General features: G+C 36.6%; 1 protein-coding gene across 6 annotated transcripts in view; it reads left to right on the plus strand.

Annotated features, from left to right (window-relative positions):
• The window catches only part of lcor (ligand dependent nuclear receptor corepressor), a 161,539-nt gene that overhangs the window by 135,187 nt on the left and 9,534 nt on the right, over nucleotides 1-16,818 (plus strand). For all 6 annotated transcript variants that reach the window (XM_073937584.1, XM_073937588.1, XM_073937585.1 and 3 more), the window contains 3 exons: nucleotides 382-508; nucleotides 9,409-9,717; nucleotides 14,151-14,247. In XM_073937584.1, the coding sequence (XP_073793685.1) occupies nucleotides 382-508; nucleotides 9,409-9,717; nucleotides 14,151-14,247 (533 nt within the window). The remainder of the gene's footprint in view (nucleotides 1-381; nucleotides 509-9,408; nucleotides 9,718-14,150; nucleotides 14,248-16,818) is intronic.

Below are 16,818 nucleotides of genomic sequence, written 5' to 3' on the forward strand. Positions count from 1 at the left end.
CGCCCTGGGGACTTTCTCTACAACAAACCTCAAACGATTCAGCATATTTTGCCTTCTTTGAAATTGAAATGTGCAGCTTTTGTGTTAAAATGTGCAGTTTTTTTTTTTTTTTAAGCTACAAAACAAATCTGACAGGTACTTTCATACAACATGGCTATATTTCACTGAACATACTGCAAGTAAAATCTAGGTGCTCACTAGAAACTTTTGTCGAGACTAATTTCGATGTCAAGACAAAGTTTGAAGCCTGACCTAAAAGTTAAAATAAGTTTTAAAGGCTTGGCATATGAATAAGTATTAGTTTTAAAGCCTGCAATTGAAGATTTGAAGGTCAGTGCTGTCTATCAGACAGAGTAATCTTCTTTTTTTCTCTCCCTCCAGGAAAATTTGGTTGGTCTAAACAACCAAGTGTTATCAGAAGCGGACGGCTTCAATCAAGAGCAGTCCAATATTAACAAACTTGAGAAGCAAGCAGAGGATTTCCTCAATGTTGTCTTCTATAGAAAGGGTAAGATCATCTTTTTGGACTTTATGGGCCCTATCATACACCCGGCGCAGTGTGGCGCAAGGCGTGACACAGTAGTCTTTTGGTAGTTTCAGCTTGGCGCAAGAGTGGTTTTGAGTCGTTGCGCTACGCTGTTTAAATAGCAAATGCATTAGCGCTCATTTGTGCCCCCATAGGCGTTGTGGTCTAAAAAGGAGTTTTAAAAGGCGTTCTGAGTCGGACCGCTGGCGCGTTGCTATTTTGAGAATCTAAAATAGATTTTTCATTAGACCAAAACAAACCCGGTCTAAACTCCGGCGCCTCGCTTACACACTGCTTAATACGCACAAGAGAGCAATAGGCAAATATCTTTACATATGAAAAAATTTAAATATAAAAGATAGATATAGAATATAATAAGAATAGATATAGGATATAAATATAAAGGATTCAAATATTACAAAATATATTTTCTAGCCTATATAAATATGAAAAATCACTGCTTTTATGTCTTCTTCATCTCAGGAGGCTTTTTCAGTTCATTCATAACAATTTGCTTTTGTATAATGTTATTATTATTAGCAGTATTATTTATTATATCCATATTTATATTTGTTTTATTAAAAACAAGCTCAGATTTGCCCACCTGTCAGGTTTCAGACCATATGGGGCATGGCAGGTGTATTTGGAAATAACTCAGTATTTTGACCACACTTAGTCATTATTGTTCATTTATTCGTTTGCTGGAAATTAGAACTGAATTTAGAAATAGTTTTGAAACGAATCTTTGCGCTTAACAAACGAAATTAATTATTTATAGGCTAATCAATGTCTGTGCGTAAAGGTTTCAGTATCCAAGAGCGAAAGTGAAAGTAGATCCATTATCTCTCATTCTCATGCAGTAGATGCTCTGTTTAACAGTTTTCTGTTAAAAAACTGTAAACTGTGAACTGTTTGCTTGTGAAATGCTCATTTTTTCCACTTAGACTTACTTTGCGTCCTGTAAATAGCGAATGCGCTCTTGGCGCGACGCAGCTGGGTCTTAAAGGTAATGGGAGATGAGACTCTAATTGGTTTATTCTCAAAACACAACTATAACTCGTTAAGAAAATAAACTCAACCCTTTTAGACCATGCGCTACAGCGCAAGGCAGATTTCCCGTCCTTAAATTAGCAAAAACGCGTCCTGACACGCCCTGAAAGCGTTTGCGCTCTGCGCATGGACCGTCAAAATAGAGCCCTAAAAGTGCATTACAAATAGGGCTGCAACAACTAATCTATTAAATCGATCAAAATCGATTATTAAAAGCACTGGCAACGAATTTTTATAATCGATTCACTGTGTTGCGCAATGCGGGGATGCTTGATTATTAAACAACTTTAGTGCAGCAGGGAGCGGAGTGAACACACTCTGCCTCTCCTGCGCACTGATGTTAGCATAGTTTGGCGCCTCGGACAGGACTGAGTGTGGAGGTAACGTTAGAGGAAATATACAGGTCCTTCTCAAAAAATGAGCATATTGTGATAAAGTTCATTATTTTCTGTAATGTACTGATGAACATTAGACTTTCATATATTTTAGATTCATTACACACAACTGAAATAGTTCAAGCCTTTTATTGTTTTAATATTGATGATTTTGGCATACAGCTCATGAAAACCCAAGATTCCTACCTCAAAAAATTTGCACATTTCAGCCGACCAATAAAAGAAAAGTGTTTTAATACGAAAAAAAGTCAACCTTCAAATAATTATGTTCAGTTATGCACTCAATACTTGGTCGGGAATCCTTTTGACTGCTTCAATGCGGCGTGGCATGGAAGCAATCAGCCTGTGGCACTGCTGAGGTGTTATGGAGGCCCGGGATGCTTCCATAGCGGCCTTAAGCTCATCCTCAGTGTTGGGTCAATATCCCACAGATTCCCTATGAGGTTCAGGTCAGGAGAGTTGGCAGGCCAATTGAACACAGTAATACTATAATTAGTAAATCATTTACAGTGGTTTTGGCACTGTGAGCAGGTGCCAGGTCGTGCTGAAAAATGAAATCTTCATCTCCTTAAAGCTTTTCGGCAGATGGAAGCGTGAAGTGTATCCCCTGATAGCTAGAAAATATATCTTGAAAAATATCTAGTAAAATATAATGTGCTGTCATCATAGCAAAGATAAAGATAAAAGAAATCAGTTATTAGAAAAGAGTTATTAAATATGTTATGTTTAAACTGCGCTTTAAGCATCTTCACTGTATTTTTTATTTTATTATTGATAAATAATAACAGTCGGCAGCAGCAGGAGTATCGCACGCTGTCACTTTAAGAATAGTGCGGCTTTGATATGGTTTCTCTTTCTCGTGTCTTTTGATTCTCAACTTGTTTGTTTATTACACAATTGAGGGTTAATATAAATAATCACTAAACACCGCGCTCTGACACAAATGTGCCTGTGTTTGACCATTACAGCGCTCGCATTAAGATGGCGTTAGATGTGTGTGTTCTCTGCTGTCCGAGGCTACACACACAACAGCACGTGCTCTTTCGTGCTTTTAAAAACATTAAGGATGCGCATCCCGTGCTGCAAAAGCTACATTACAGCACATGCTTTTAGTCATTTTCACGTGGAACTGAGCTTTGCAGAGCAACACGTGTACAACTGGAAAGGGGGCGGTATGCGATGGCTTAATTGTTTATCTCGATTAATGGTTTTTCATAATCGTTAAAAGCCAAAATCGAAATCAGATTTTCGATTAGTTGCACAGCCCTACTACGGTGTAATGTTTTAGCTGTGTATTTAAATATGTTGCGTCCTTTGTTTACATTCTCTTGCTTGTGTATGCGCTGGTGATAATTCTCTGTAAACCAATAGCATTCAGCTGCCTTTTGGTGCCATTTTGTCATGCTAGGTACCCTTTGCGAAGGGTACGGTTAGCTTTTATGGACGTTTCCACCGTCAAAATGTACCTAACGAACTGTACCGTGCTATACCACTCCTTGGAAATAGCCAAATAGATTACCAAACAGCAATCCTCCACAATTAACTCAACCGCTAAAATGCCAAAACCTTCTCTGCTGCAGCTTTAAATAAACAGTTTAGTTTATGAAACATGTTTTACACCCTTTATTCTTGTCCACTCAAACTAAATTTTGGTTAAAACAAACGCAGTTTTTGTTCTGGTGTACCTCAGGGCTCTATTTTAAGCCCTTAATAATTTCGAAATTCCCAATGTTTGATGTTCTAGTCTAACTCCTCATTAGCCGGTCAATCATATAATCAAGTAATCAGTTTAACCTGTGCGTTCGTGAAGGTATAAATAATAGTGTTCAAAGGAACGCTTTGTTAGCATAAATCATCAAATTCAATCACACTTCAACACATTTCTCCAATGAATAAGCCTGGAATTTAAAGGTTAAACATTGCCATTGCTTACATTGCTGGCAGCCTGTGTTTGATGCTTTTATTTGTTTTACTCTAAAGGAAACCGTCTTTCTTTTTTTGAAGTCTGCGACTCTTTACTGCCCTGTAGGAAATGTTTTCACAGGCTTGTCTGCCAAATCCAGAGGCTTTGATTTTAACAATGGGAGTAACCAAGTGGATTGTGAAACCTGTATTACGCAATAACACAGCGTTGTAAGATTTAAAATGTATAATATGGGGACATTTATGCAAGAGGTACTTCTAGTGAAATATTAACTTGTATTGCATCCATGTTCACCTGGCAGTTCAGGAATAATTTAGCAAAATACATAATTAGGGATGTATGTGGAGCGACAGACTCCTGCTTTCTAGACGCACCTACTGGTTGAAAGAATGCTGCGAGCGCCCTACACTGAGAAAAAAAAATACAAATGAAAAATACCAAACTATTGTGTAATATAGTTGATCAAAAGCCTTTCAGACAGCGGTTCAGCAGCCTTTAAATACATTTCTTTAATGTAAAAGGGAAATACGTAGCTATTATGTAACTTAGATTAACATTAGACAAATACTAATTTATTTATTCATTTATATATAGTTTTTTTATTTATTTAATTTATTTTAATTTAATTTTATTTATTCATTATTTTTATTTATTTATTTATTTATTTTTATTAATTAATTAATTAATTTTTAATTCATTTATTTAAATTTTATATTTTCATTTATTTTTAATTTATTTATTTTAATTAAATTTATTTATTTTAATAAATTTTTTATTTATTTAATTTACTTATTTTAAATTAATTAATTTAAATGTTATATTTTCATTTATTTTTAATGAATCTAATTTAATTAAATTTATTTGTTTTAATAAATGTTTTATTCATTTACATTTAATTAATTCATTTTAAATTAATTTATTTAAGTTTTATATTTTCATTTATTTTTAATTTGTTTATTTTAATTTAATTAATTTTTTTCTTTTATTTATTTTTTAATTTATTTATTGTAATTTATTTTGTTTATTAAAAAATTATCAATACATTTTTATTGTTTTACATTTTATTTATTTCAAATTTATTTGATTAATTTTTTATTAATATTTATTTTCAGTGTAAAATTATTACTTATGTTTAAATGCCAAAACTTTTTCACATATATTTAAGTCCAAAGAGAATTGGACTATTGTTTTTTTTTTTATTATTATTTTGTGTCGTATTATTTGGTTACTGAGCATTAATAAATAACACTCATGTAACACTCATGAATGCATAATAATTGTGATAACCGTGATTATTCCTCAGACTATAAATCGCACAACCAAAATCTATAATCGCTGCACCCCGATACATAATATGTTTCTTCTAATGTGTGTGTTTTTAGTATGACCCTAAAATAGATCTTCCTACAGTGCTTCCCACAGGTAGCCGGATTGAAACACACCATTTACCCACATCACAGTAACTATATGCGACAAACTAATCTCAGCAATAATTTTATTTATCATACACTGTTATATACTGTTTCGTTTCAATATTGCAATTGTGATTTTCGAAAGTATTACATCACTTCGTAAACGTTTATTATTAGCATTCGTTGGGTCTCCCCTTACTGTTTGATATAGTGATTGGACCCGTAAGCCGATTCGCACGACGTCACCTTTAACAAGTGGATATTGGTACAATAGTAAACTTTTTCTACAAATAATTAAGAGAATAAAGACATACGTTGACAACATAAAAATCCATCAAAACAGAGTTAGTACATCTTGTCAGCTTCAAATGTCTATCAGAATGATCTACCACATTGAATAAGGATGAAAAAACAGTCGTAGCACATATTGTCAGCTTCAAATGTCTATCGAAATTAACTACTACTCTATTGAAAAATGCAGAAAAAAACGTAGCAGCTTTAACCCTAGTATGGTGTTCCGGTCTGTGAGACCCGTTTTCAGTTTTTTTCAAAAGAAAAATTACCCAATTAATTATTTTTTCAACCTGAAATTCACTGGCTTTGGCTTATTTTCTGTGAAGAACATAAATCCGAACAAATTTTCCCCTCACACATTTACATTACATACAAGGTGTTTGGGTCCACTAGACCCAGGTCTAATAAAAGTCTTGAAAGTGTAGGTCCAGTGTTCCTACATTTTGTCCTCCTTTCTGGTGCTGCTGTTTTCTTCTCCTCCCCTCAATCGGCAACCTCCTGCTCTCCCTCAGGAAGCCAATACGGAAGTAACTAAAACTGCAATTCATCCGAGATTCCGCTAGTCCTGGCCGCTCCTGGCTCCAAAACAGAGCAAATTTCAATTGAGCCCACTGTTAGAATGGCCAACTTTACAGCAGAAAAAAAGGTGTTTACAGCCTGGTACAAAAAAAGATTTTGGTTAATACAGCTAATATTACCCTTCATGACAACTGTGAGGGGGTGAATTTTTTTATAACTCATCCGTTTTCTTTATATTAAGTTATATTAAGTTTGCATAATTAAGGGCGTGGCCACTTGAGTGACAGCTAGGTCTCGTTGGTCGCCGTCACGTCACCTCAGCTGAATCCAGCAGATTAGCCACTGAACTCGACATATTTATCATATTTCTGTGTTGTTTTTTGTGGCTTTACACAGTCAACTGCCTTTTGGACTTGTTTCCTACAATTATTAGATGGCATGGCATGCTGTGGGAACTTAATTGTGCTCACAAACCATTCACGTGGCCTCTGTTTCGCATGTGAGTAAAGATATATACTTATATACCATCTCTATACATGTATCTGTTTTATTTAAGATCATTTATCGTTTATATATATATTTAGAGCTGTAATGCACTCCAGAATCTGATGAATTGATTAGCTGTAGGCTCTAGAACCGTTATCTGAAGCGTTGTCATACAGTCTAATGCTGGATTTCATTAATATGCTGGATTTCATCCCCTTTTTGATACAGTCCAAGCGTGTGCAAGTTCTTTTAGTACAAGATTAATTCAACCCCGGTGCTACAGAGAAAGATACAGGAAGTCTTTTTTACCAACAGTGATCAGATTGTATAACCAAAGTCATACCAGATGAATTGTGCTGAACCTGAATTAGATATTAGATATGTACAAGTGTTTACTCGTTGTTTTTGGAACCAAGGTGTGCAGTATGAAATGTAATTTTATTATTGTTTTTATATGTATGTAACTTATTTATCTATTTTTAGTATGGAGAGCTCTGCTGTGACATGTGAATTTCCCTCCGGGGATTAATAAAGCCAAACTAATAGTCTTACATTACCTAACACAGACTATATCTGAAGTGTTTGGAAGTAATTCGCGTTTTCTTCCTGTTAAAAAACATCATAAGAACAATGTTTAGTGGCTTAATGTAGTACTACAGTATTTTTAAAAGTCTAAACACTTTATTGATATAGTTTACAACCAAGCACAAGTGGTCAGAACACAAACGAGTCACAGGTGATAAAGTATTAAGCGTTCTCCCAAAGTAAAGTGTGTCTGAACCAGGTCCAAGCTAAATGCTAGCAGGTGTCTGTAGCTCCGCTCACTCTCCGCCTCTTTGCCCTTGTTTGGTATCCCGCCGTGGGTGTGATGACGCGTGACTAAAATGGCGACGGTTGGCCGCGCCTACTTGTGGCTTCTTTTGCGCTCTTCAGAAACCTATGTGTGACGTCACGGATACTACGTCCATATATTTTACAGTCTATGGTAAATACATTATATTAAAGACAGCAATAGCGTCAGATGCAGCAGATTGATTTTATAACACCAGCCTAAACTTTCTGGCCCATTTACAGCACTGACATACATTAAAAAAATTAAACGAAGAATAGACTTTGGTCTATTGGTGTGTGAGTGCACCATTGCATGCAAGTTTTCTGTATTTATAACCACCTCAGAAGATATTGGGGGTCGCGAGTCAAAAGTTTGGGAACCCCTGCACTAGACCAAGGTCTAATAAAAGTCTTGAAAGTGTAGGTCCAGTGTTCCCACACTCTATCCTCCTCCTTTCTGGTGCTGCTGTTTTCTTCCCCTCCCCCTCCCGCTCCAGCACAAAGTTGCAACATTGTTGCAAATTCAACTATCAACACTGTCTGCTCTTACATTCCCGCACATTTTACCCTCTCTCTTGTGGGAACCAAGCTTTATTTTCTCATACCCTGTCCCATCTGCAAATTAGGGGCTATAGTACTATAAATAAGACTTTGCCAGTGTGGTTCCTTATCACAACTGATCAAGATGGCCAGAAGATTATCTGCTGCAAGGGCCTTGCAATCGATTGTGCAAGAGAGAGGAGCTTCTGATGATGATGTCGAGGAAGAGGTTTCAGAACATGAGAATCACATTTCTAAAAATTCTGAGTTTGACAGCGTTTTTGAAGAAGAGGATGAGGTTGAGCACCATTTAGTAACAAAACGAAGACGAGTACCCCATCAGCAGCCAGCTTCATTACCAGCTGAAAGTGTAGGTCCAGGGCCTTGCAATTGATTGTGGGAGACAGAGGAGCTTCTGATGATGATGTTCATGACCATGATGGGAACAATACGAAAAAGCAAATCTGTTCATAACATTAATAAATAAAAAAATAAACGAGAGGCACATTAATTCATCAATATGATCTAACAAAGGTAAAGGGGAAAAATTAACCATGTTTGCTGTGCATTTGGCTTGTAATTGGGATTAAGTAAACATTTGTTGAGTAATTCAACATAAAGTTGTTTGATAGTGTTAATTTGGAAAGCCAAAACTCTAGGAGAGTGGTCACCAAACTTGTTCCTGGAGGGCCGGTGTCCTGCAGATTTTAGCTTTAATCCTAATCAAACACACCTAAACAAGCTAATCAAGCTCTTACTAGGTATACTTGAAACATCCAGGCAGGTGTGTTGAGGCAAGTTGGAGATAAACCCTGCAGGGACACCGGCCCTCCAGGACCAGGATTGGTGACCCCTGCTCTAGGAGGTCCACCAGATCCATGAACACTGGCTGAGTAACCAAAATACGAACACCACACAAGAGTTAGATGTCTATCAGAGTGCACTACTGCCTTATTATTTTATTTAATTAGTTTTAGATTTATTTATTTATTACAGTGGTTGTTCATTCCGATTGACATTTAAAGTTGACAAAATGAGCTACCCCTGTTTTCACACCCTTCTTTAAGGAGGTAGTTCATTCCGATAGACATTTAAAGCTGACAAGATGTGCTAACCCTGTTTTTTTTAATGAAATATGACAGATTACCGATAGCACATTCTGATTAGGTAGCACAGATCGTCAGAACACTGGCTTTATAGAAGAATGAATACTAATATCTTGAAAAATATCTAGTTAAATAGTATTTAGTCATGATGGCAAAGATAAAATAAATCAGTTTTTAGGAATTAGTTATTAAAACTATTATGTTTTGAAATGTGTTGAAAAAATCTCTCCGTTAAAAAGGAATTGGGGAAAAAAATAATACTTATATGTATTAAATAATTAATAACATGCAGAAAGAATAACACTGACTCGTTTTATCATTTCAGACCTCCCAAGATTTACAGACCCCCACATTCCTCTAGTGGCTCGTGAGATCATGCAGCGAATGATCCGACAGTTCGCTGCCGAATATACCTCAAAAACCAGCTCAACTCAGGACGTACCCCAACCCCAGTCCCAGCCCAACGGCACCAAGGACCAAAGCCTGCCGAAAGCGCCCTCGCTGGAGCCGGACGCCGGTACCGGCACCGCTGCCTCCGCACAGAACCCCGTCCTCAGCAAACTTCTCATGGCAGACCAGGACTCGCCGCTGGACCTCACCGTCAAAAAACCAGACTCAGAGCCCAGCGAACAAGGTCAGAATCGCATTTACTATGTGCAGGGTTCGTACGGGTGCTGGAAATTCTGGAAAATGTTTGATTTTTAATATAGTGTTTTCAAGGTTATAAAAGTGCTTGGATTTTGGAGAACGTGCCTGATCCTGCTTGAGTTTGAAATTGCAGGGCTCGAAACTTCGACTGTTTTAGTTGCATATGCGCCCAAACTCTTATCTATGCAAGCTCAAAATATATTTGGCAGCATTTGTGCATAAAATTGTTGGTGTGCGATAGGGCTGGGTATCATTCCAAAACTTTCGATACCGATACCCTGAATTCGATACCGGTTCCGAACGATACTTTTTTCGATACTTTTATTTTAAGAAATATATTTTATCAAGACTAAATAACTCATTAGCCCCTTTCACACAGTGGTACCGGTAAATATCCGGAAAATTTCCGGAACGACTTTACCGGTAAATTCAAAAAAGCGTTGTTCACACAGGCGAGGACGTTACGGAATTTTTCCGGAAAAGAGTATTCACACATCCATCGCAAAATGCCGGTAAATTCTGACATCATTAACCAGAAATGAGCTCTAAACGGCTGCGCTTGTGTTTGTAAACATTTGACTACATTACAAACTCTTCGGATGGATCAGTATTGAGTACAACTCCAATGAAAACATAGAGAAACACTTTCGCACGTCGAGATGTTCAAGATATGTGTGTGTGCTGGCACTATGGGCGCTCACGGGCACACGCAAAGCTTGAAGGTAAACAAACAACGGATTATCATAAACATTTTATCGATAATTATTTACACAGTTAGTATTAAGAAGGAACATAGAAACGTTATCTGACTAACATTTAGCAGCTAAATATGCTTCTGACTGTTCTGATTGCCTGAAGTAGACGTCTCACGTCAGCACGTTCTAGACGTGCACGCGCTCTTTCCAGCAATCTTCCTTCTCTATTCACACAGCGCAGCATTCCGGCAAAATACCGGTAATGTTACAACTTCTCTTTCCGGAAAATAGCCAGAACGAATTTACCGGTATTTTCAAAAAGGGCCTGTTCACACATACACACCTTTCCGGAAAATTGCGGGTAATTTTCCGGAAAGGTCTGTATGTGTGAAAGGGGCTATAATCTCTGAGAAACTTTGGTTTTACTTTTTCAGGATGTTTGGGACACTTTTCACAGCAGGATTATCTCTAAGACCAATAAACAAAGGAACAAAAGCACAAAATGAACAAAGGGTAGTTAACACAATATATTAGTGCAAACAGTTTTTATAAAGTTCAAGCAGTTTTAAGTCAATCAATTTTGAGTATTTGTGAGGCTTACTGCTGCGTGAAGGTTTAGTTCACCCAAAAATTTTAATTCTGTCATTAATTATCTTCAAATGAAGATATTTTGGATTTAATCCAAGAGCTTTCTGATCCTCCCATAGATAAATCAATAAATAAAGTTATTTTTGTTTACTTTGCACACAGGAGTATACTCGCAGCTTCGTATAATTATGATTGAACCACTTATATCACATGGACTTATTTTGACTGTTTTTTGGTTTCTTTCTGGGCATTGAAAAATGCATATCCAGTAAATCCCAATTCCGATTTGTTGTAACGTGTAAACGGACAAGCAAAAAAAATCTGATATAGGCAACAAATCGTAATTGCAAATGCAAAACGCGCCTAACCAGGCACGTTGACAAGATTATACCCTTGGGTATCGAAATTTGGTACCGAACGAAAATGATTTTTTCGATACTCCATAGTATCGAGACGATTCGGTCGGTGCTTAAAAAGTATCGAACTCGATACCCAGCCCTAGTGTGTGACCAGTTTTCATTACAAAGTGTTCACCAAATGTGCATATTTAGGAGACATTCACGCAGATTTTTTTCTAAAAGCGCAGCACTAAGTAATAGTTTAAAACAGTTGACGCATAACTTATTATTTGCAAATGTCATCTTAATAGCAACAACAGTCTGTTCATTTGCTGAAATATTAGTTTAATCTTTGTGAATGCAAGCCCTTTTGCGATGGTAAACGCACTGCAGTTGCACGACAACATTGTGACGATTAAATGAAGGGTTAAATAGAACATCTCCTGATTAAAATGTGTGGCAAACGCTGCAACCTGCAAACTCCATCCCTCAGGCTTTACAGTGAATGGCTCGGACCCATAAGGGTTTAATTTGTTAATCGAATTTCGAATAGCAATGCACATGAAATAGCATGAACGACTGGTCATGAAAGTTTTGTGGTTCACCCAAACAAACTCTTGACTGTAGGAAAGAGACCAAAGCTTAAAAAGATATCCAATAACTGAACTTTTTTTAATTATTTATCATTTTTTTTTACCATTTTTGGGTGAACTATCCCAATAAATCCATGTTCAAAAGTATTCAACAATTTAAGTTTAAATGTCATATTGTGTTTTTTTTAAATAGCACTATTTTACAGCATATCAATATAATTTACAGCAGTGGTTAAGTGCTGGAAAAGCATAAAAATGCACCTTGAAAGTGCTAGAAAAGTGCTGGAATTTGAAGTTGGAAAAGGTGTAAGAACCCTGCATGTGCTGAAAGTTTAGTTTTTCTAGAATTGAGCTGTTAGTCTTGATTGAGCTGTTAATTTGAGCTTGATTGAGCTGTTAATTCCTGCAGATTTCAGTTGCAACCCTTATCAAACACACCTGTCTGTAATTCTCAAGTGGATTTCAGGTCCTAATTAATTGGTTCAGCTGGGTTTGATCAGGGTATGACCTAAACTGTACAGGAAGGTAGATCTCCAGAAACAGGATTGAGCACCCCTGGGCTAGAGGTTGGGTTATGGACAGGTTTGGTGGTATGGGTAAGTTTAAGGGTGGGTAGAGGTGTAAGGGATGGTCAACAGTGTATTTACAAATGTAATTACAAAAGTTAATTACAGATGTAATTACATGTATTTAATCAAGCTAAGTATATAGTAAATACATGTATTTACACAATAAGTACATTGTAACAAACTATTAATTCCGGTGTAAGTACATATTAGTTAAGGCCACTTAATATAAAGTAGGACCCAACTATTAAACACATTATATGGGTGCTTAAGTCAAGAATACAGCAGTTGTAGCTGCAAACTGCTTAGTAACCCTTATTAATGTAGAGTAATGAAGATAATGAATTCACTATTTGCTAATGCTCAATAAATGAGTTATAGTGTGTAGTTATTATAAAGTGTTACCAACATTTATTCAACACATCCATGTGTACGAGCTTTTTTTTTTAAATGCGATAATTCGTTTGACAGCACCAATAAAGATTGTATACAGGCCTAGCTATGTGTATGAATATGTTACTGTGTTATATAAAGATCAGATGCAAACACCGGTACACTTATACAAAGTCCAGGGGCCTCGTGTACGAAGACTTGCGTTGAATACTAAAACAATGCGTATGGACAAAGCTGTAAATGTGTGTCAAAAAAATCAGATGTATGAAACACTGCGTGCACGGAATCCCACGCATATTCTCTTTGTACATTAAAGAAATAAAAGACAACTGAAATAAAAGTACATACAAGTACGCCTAAATAAATAAAGCAGTGTTTTAGCCTAAATCAGTGGTTCTCAAAGTGGGGGTCACGAGACAATTAAGGGGGGTCGCCTGGTGATTTCCAAAAATCTATTTATTTATATTAAACCATAAGAATTACTATATTTTATCAATAAACTACTGAAGAGAAAAATTGTTGTTTATAGTTACTATATACTATATAGTTACTACAGTAGCTTATAGTTACTAGTTCTATTGGATTGCGACCCCTGGGGTAATTACATAATTTTAAAGACACACCAATAGCGTCAGATGCAGCAGATTGATTTTATAACATCAGGTTAAACTTTCTGGCACATTTACAGCTCTGATTTACATTTAAAAAAACTAAGAATAAACTTGGGTCTATTGGTGTGTGTGCGCTATTGCATGCAAGGTTTCTGTATATATAATCACCTCAGAGGATATTGGGGGTCGCGAGTCACTAGCATTGTTATTTTGGGGGTCACAAGCTAAAAAGTTTTGGAACCCCTGGCCTAAATATATAGAGATGTACAGTGTTTGTTATTTTTAAAAGTGATAGGATTAAGACAGTCATTGAATAAGCTTTTTTATTTACATTTTTGTTGTTGATTATATTTTACTATCTCATGTTATGTCGCAATTACTGTGCATAAATAATAAATCAATCATTAAATAGGCCTCAATAAATATTTATTTAAAGATATTACCAGCGAAACGGAGAAGCACATGGTCTAACGAGCTCAAGTTTAATGCTATGTAAATATGGTGCATATATTATTATTATTATGCATATATATTAATATGGGCTGTAATCTGCTTAAAAAGTAGAAGCTTGATGGTTTGATTTTGAATGAATTGTCTGTGATTTGGTCTTCAATAAAATGTGTTTTTATTTGCAGATGGAGTCCTTGACCTCTCGACTAAGAAGAATCACAGTCATGGTAGTGTCTCGCTGAAAAGCTCTCATGGTTTCTCAATCATGCCCACCATTAAGGGGTAAGAGTTCGTGTTTTTCCCCTAATTGTGAAAACTTAAAGCGTAGTGTTTAGGTCTAACATAAATCCGTCTAAAGTAAAATTTGATCAGTAATGTGCATTGCTAAGAGCTTCATATCGATAACTTTAAATGCTATCTTCTCAGTATTTCGATTTCATTTACCCCTCAGATTCTAGATTTTCAAACAGCCATACTGTATATTGTCTGATCACATTTTATTTTACTGGTCCGTTTGTTGAATTTAGGTTACATTGCATCTACATGCCAACTAATTCTCTTTCAAGAGTTCACACTTAGCTGATGATTGATTAAAATAAGATCATAAGATCCTCGAGTCCAGGGCTCCCTCCCATTAGCAGGGCGAGAGGGGAGTTTGAGCTCAGGTAGATCTGGAGAACTCCCCTGCTGTAGTAGCTAATGAACAGATAGTGATTGCTCTTAAGAGATAACTACTTACTAGGAGCATGTCTATGGTGCTGATTTGGATTAGTCAATTAACTTAAGTTGCATGTTTTTGGACGGTGGGGGGAAACCGGGAACCCAGGGGAAACCCACATGAGCATGGGAAGAACGTGTAAACACTGCACAGAAACGTCAGCTGGCTTGGTAAGAATTAGAACTAGTGTTGTTCTTGCTGTGAGGCAACAGTGCTAACCACTGGGCCACTGTGCCACCCATCAAGGAAAGGAGGAGGAGTAGGGGTGGAAGGGGGGATTCTTCAAAACGAAGATGGCTGTTATATGGAACTTAGGGTATTTATAGAGTGGAGGAACTATGACGTCACTTTGTAGGCTAATCGGCTGCTAGCATAAAACTGGTTCCCTCGTGAAAATCCCTATAGGATTTTCCCATAGGGTTTTCGAAGATTGCAAATAATAAGCTCTGTGTTCAAACACTGTTCATTACACTTACACGTTTTGTCCAGCCGGATAATTGTCACACGAAAATACAACTTTGAGCACTTTTGGATCTTAAATGCAAACGCAAGACTTGAAAAGCTAACATTAGGCTATAAACGGACTACAGTGCCCTCGGGGCGCTCATCAGTGACGTCAGCTCCACCCTGCTACAGACGACTTATCAAGCTTATTTTTAGAAATGATGTCCATAACAAAGAGTTAATCTCTCTGTTTATTATATTATAATCCACGCTATATATTATAAACTAATAAATAAGCAAAAACACATAGACCTTTGTGCCTTTTGGATCGTTTTTACGTGGGAAATACATCTGTTTTGTTTTGCGGTTGTTCTAAAAGTTTTAAGAATGTGTATGAATGTGCCTATATAGTATTATTATGAGACATATTTAAATAAGTGTATCGCTCGTGTGTACACAGCCCGCTTACCTTAACAGACTACAGAAATTAGGCGTGAGGAGGAACAAGTCTATCAAATGCCTGCAAGTTCCATCATGGACACAGAGCAACATTCAATATTCCTTTTTTGTCACGAAGTACAGCGAAAAGCAGCCCATACAGTCACATCTGCTGAACGTTTTATGGAGGAGTGTAAATACTGCAGTTAAATGTGTTCAGATGAAGAAAAAAAGACGAGAAATCACTTGATCACGTTAAAATGACAGTTAACATGCACGTATTTTTACACTATTTATTCACACGTTTGCATTACTAAGAGCAGGAAAGAAACAAGCTGCTGCACTGGTGAGCCGTATCTTCATAATATCGTTTAATTAAAATAAATGATCGACAAATTAGTCTGTCTCGACAGCCTTTACATGTGAAGGAATTATCTACACACAATTTGAATTCTCAATTAGAATAATACAACAAACTATAAAATACTATTCATGAAAATACCTAAATCACAGACAAATCCAAATGCCCAACACAAGTAAGCTGCGCTCCAGACCAGTCCGCTCAATGACGTATATTGTCCCCGACGCCGCCTATAGTCCCATTTAGCAACTTGATAGCAACCGTCTTTTTAAAGAAGCATAATCGATTTAAAAGTTGAAGAGTGTGCTGTAACTGATGTGTTTTATGTCGTAGAACAAAACGTGAAAGTATCTTGAGTTGGTGTTCGCCACGGACCTTATTTAAGCGATTTTACTGAAACCCCATTCAAAAAACCCATTGACTTTGGGACGAGGGAACCGGAAGTGCTAAAATGCTAACTCGCTTCCGGGTTTTTGTATACAAATTGACGTCATAGTTCCTCCACTCTATTGTGGCTTAGGAATCGTCTGATTGGTTAGTCATTAATTGGATAATGCGGGACCAGCCGCAAGCAATCATAAGCATGTGATCCTCTCGAAATTAGTTTAGAAATAAACTTCACATAGATTATAAGTAGACTGTTAGGTTGGGGTTAAGGTTAGTGTAAGTTGACATGTACTTGCAAAGTTTCTTACTGTCAGTTAAATCTCTGTTAAAGGAGCATGATCAACAGATATTAAGCAGACAGTCAACTAATACTCAAATGGACCACCAAAATAAAGTGTTACCTATTGTCCTAACAAAACGCACGTCAATGGAAATCATATATTCTGCTTTCGGATAATGCATAAATATGTAAATAAAAGTTATGACTGGTTTTGTGGTACAATAT

Source organism: Danio rerio, chromosome 22 (assembly GCF_049306965.1).
Source record: "Danio rerio strain Tuebingen ecotype United States chromosome 22, GRCz12tu, whole genome shotgun sequence".
Lineage (NCBI taxonomy): Eukaryota > Metazoa > Chordata > Actinopteri > Cypriniformes > Danionidae > Danio > Danio rerio.